Here is a 3,626-nt window from a genome sequence, read left to right as displayed (position 1 = left end):
GTGCTGTGGCATTATACCACTCACAGCAACCTCCAACTCCTGGCCATAGGCTATTCTCTTGCTTCAGCCTCCTGAGTAGCTGGGACTATTATCGTCCACCACAACGCCTGGCTATTTTTTTGTTGCAGTTTGGCCAGGGCTGGGTTCAAACCCCCCACCCTCAGTATATGGGGCTGGTCCCCTACCCAGTGAACCACAGGCCCTGCCCTGTGTGTGTGTGTGTGTGTTTTTGAGACAGAGTCTCAAGCTTTCCTTCTGGATGGAGTGCTGTGGCATCACAGCTCACAGCAATCTCCAACTCCTGAGCTCAAGCTAGTCTCCTGCCTCCGCCTCCCAAGCAGCTGGGACCACAGGCGCCTGCCACAATGCCTGGCTATTTTTTGGTTGCAGCCATCATTGTTGTTTGGCGGGCCTGGGCTGGATTCGAACCCGCCACCTTAGGTGTACGTGGCTGGCGCCTTAGCCACCTGAGCTACAGGCGCTGAGCCTGTGTGTGTGTTTTTTAAGAGATGGGGGTCTCACTGTTGGCCAGAGTGATCTTGAACTCTTGGGCTCAAGACATCCTCTCATGTTGGCCTTAATTAGTTAAAAGTGCTAGGATTATAGGTGACCAGTGTGCCTGGCCTAGATGCTAGTTTCATGGTACATGAGCTCATTGCATTCCACTTGAGTAACTTGGGAAAGTATGATGAGGAATATAAAAAGTGGCACTGGTTTGAGGAGGATTGCTTTTTTAACACAGGTTGAGCATCCCTTCTCCAAAAATCTAAAATCTGAAACCAAATTCCTTAGACGTGTTATTTTTTCATTGTATTAATGGTATATTATACAAGGTGGCTGTAGAGTTTGTGTGCAATTTAAAATTGTATGTGAACTTTATGGCCACCCTATATTTTTAATTGTTAAGTACTTACATGTGAATAAGTATAAGAAAATGGTTGGTTATTGGTAGCATATAAATTCAGAGTCAGGAATGATGGTGATGCTCAACAACTGTGGATTGTCTATATGGGTGGCTGGGATATTGACAGCTTTGCTTTCTGATGCTTCATTGTATACAAACTGTTCTCATGCACAAAGCTACTAGAAATATTGCATAAAAGGTAATTTACCTTTAGGTTGTGTTTATAAGATGTACACGAGACAAATGAGTTTTCTGTTTAAACTTTGGTTCCATACCCAAGATATCTCATTATGTATATGTAGATAGTCTTTTTGTCTTTTGGGGTTTTTTTGTTTTGAGACAGGGTCTTTCTCTTGTCACCAAGGCTGGAGTGCAGTAGTATGACCATAGCTAGCTGCAGCCTTGAAGTCCTGGACTGAAGCAATTCTCTTGCCTTAGCTTCCTGAGTAGTTGGGACTATGGGTGCATGTCACCACACCCAGCTAATTTTTTCTTTTTTTTTGCAGTTTTTTGGCCGGGGCTGGGTTTGAACCAGCCACCTCTGGCATATGGGACCAGTGCCCTACCCTTTTGAGCCACAGGTACCGCCCAGCTAATTTTTTCTAAATTTTTGTGGAACCCAAGTCTTGCTATGTTGCCTAGGCTGATCTCAAACTCCTGGCCTCTGGCAGTCTTTGTGCTTCAGCTTCCTAAAATGCTGAGATTATAAGTATGAGCCACTGTTCCTGGCTTGTGTATTTTCTAAAATCTTAAGAAGTATGAATTCTGAAACACTTCTGGTTTCAAGCATTTTGCATAAGGGATACTCACCCTTTATTATTTTATCATTACTCTTTCTGTCTCTTTAATGAAAAGGACTTACTATGTTTTCCCCATTGTATTTGTCACCCATTGTGAAGGGAATAAATAATACACTCCTTATATATCACTGTTTTTTTCCTTTTTTTCTTTAAAAAAAACAACAAACTTTCTACTTAGGATTGGCAACCTCCATTTGCTTGTGAAGTGAAAAGTTTTCGATTCACTCCTAGAGTCCAACGCCTGAATGAACTTGAGGTGAGTGGCATGAACCATTTCTACCAGGGCCTAAAGTTTGCATTAATTGGTACTGAATGGAATAGTAGTTTGATGTTGGGAAGAAGTTTCTGAGTTTTTAAAATGGTTTAAAGTAGTTACTATGATTTTTTTTACTGAACTGAAATTATGGGACATTATCTCTAGATAAGTTTTCATTGTGGAAATGACCTAGCTTCAGACACCGAGAATTCTTAAATTCCATTTTCATCAGTGTTATTCTATTAAAAATTTTTTGTTATCAGATTTCTCTTTCTCATGGTTCTTGGAAAATTCATTAATTTTAAAAAATGTTGGCTCGGTGCCTGTGGCTCAAATGGCTTAAGGCGCCAGCCACATACACCTAAGGTGGCAGGTTCGAATCCAGCCTGGGCCCACAAAACAATGATGGCTGCAACCAAAAAAATAGCTGGGCGTTGTGGTGGGTGCCTGTGGTCCCAGCTACTTGGGAGGCTGAGGCAGGAGACTTGCTTGAGTCCAGGAGTTGGAGGTTGCTGTGAGCTGTGATGCCATAGCACTCTATCCAGGGGGACAGCTTGAGGCTCTGTCTCAAAAAAATTTTTTTTATTTTAAAAAATGTTTTTAAATTCATTAATTGATGGCTGCAGATAATAGGGAGGGAAAAAGAATTCTGTTAAAAATTAACCTGGTTTTCAAAGGTTTTTCCCTTGGGGCTTTTTTGTTTGTTTGTTTGAGACAGAGCCTCAAGCTGTCGCTGTGGGTAGAGTACTATGGCATCACAGCTCACAGCTACCTCCAACTCCTGGGCTCAAGCGATTGTCCTGCCTCCGCCTCCTAAGTAGCTGGGACCACAGGTGCCTGCCACAATGCCTGGATATTTTTTGGTTTGTTGGGCCGGGGCTGGATTTGAACCTGCCAGCTCAGGTGTATGTGGCTGGCGCCTTAGCCGCTTGAGCCACAGGTGCTGAGTCTTTCCCTTGGTTTTAACATAACTTTTCTGGGATTGTTAATCTGATTTATTAATCTCTCCCTTTACATGTTAGTAATTTCTCTTTAATTTTCTTAATTGACTCTGTTTAAATATGTTTTTTCTGTTTCTTAGCCAGATTTTCAGAAAGTCCTTCAGTGTGGCATAAAATTGATTATACATCTTAGAGTATAGAAGGAAAAATTTTTTTTTTTTCTGAGACAGAGTCTTGCTCTTGTCACCTTGGCTGGAATATAGTGACATCATCATAGCTCACTGCAACCTCAGACTCCTTGGCTCAAAGTGATCCTCCTGCCTCAGCCTCCTGAGTAGTTGGGACTATAGGCATGGGACCACTGTGCACAGATAATTTTTTTCTATTTTTTAGTAGAAATGGTGGGCTGACTCTTGCTCAGGCTGGTCTTGAATTCCTGAGCTCAAGCAGTGCTGCCTCTGCCTCCCAGAGTGCTAGGATTATAGGCATGAGCCACCATGTCCAGCCTCCTCTAGTTTCTTGTAATCAAATGCTTGAGGAAACATGTTAGTGTTATTGAGGTAGAGAGTTGATGCACCTAAAGTGTCCATTTTACTTATCACTGAAATGACAGAATGTTTAGAGACCAAGCATAATTTGAATCATTTAATTTTCAGGTTAGTATAAAGTTTTTTTGTTTTCTTTTTGCAGTTTTTGGCTGGGGCTACATTTGAACCTGCCACCTC

The 3,626-nt window shown here is 42.0% G+C and overlaps 1 protein-coding gene across 1 annotated transcript in view; it reads left to right on the top strand.

Annotated features, from left to right (window-relative positions):
* Window positions 1-3,626, top strand: part of KDM5A (lysine demethylase 5A) — a 104,420-nt gene that overhangs the window by 4,917 nt on the left and 95,877 nt on the right. Inside the window, exon 2 of the mRNA XM_023517084.1 lies at window positions 1,883-2,050. Within this exon, the coding sequence (XP_023372852.1) occupies window positions 1,883-2,050 (168 nt within the window). The remainder of the gene's footprint in view (window positions 1-1,882; window positions 2,051-3,626) is intronic.

This window comes from Otolemur garnettii, unplaced genomic scaffold (assembly GCF_000181295.1).
Source record: "Otolemur garnettii isolate 467f Iridium unplaced genomic scaffold, OtoGar3 scaffold00104, whole genome shotgun sequence".
Lineage (NCBI taxonomy): Eukaryota > Metazoa > Chordata > Mammalia > Primates > Galagidae > Otolemur > Otolemur garnettii.
Note: the sequence above shows the minus strand (reverse complement) of the source record. Positions and strands in the feature narration are given on the sequence as shown.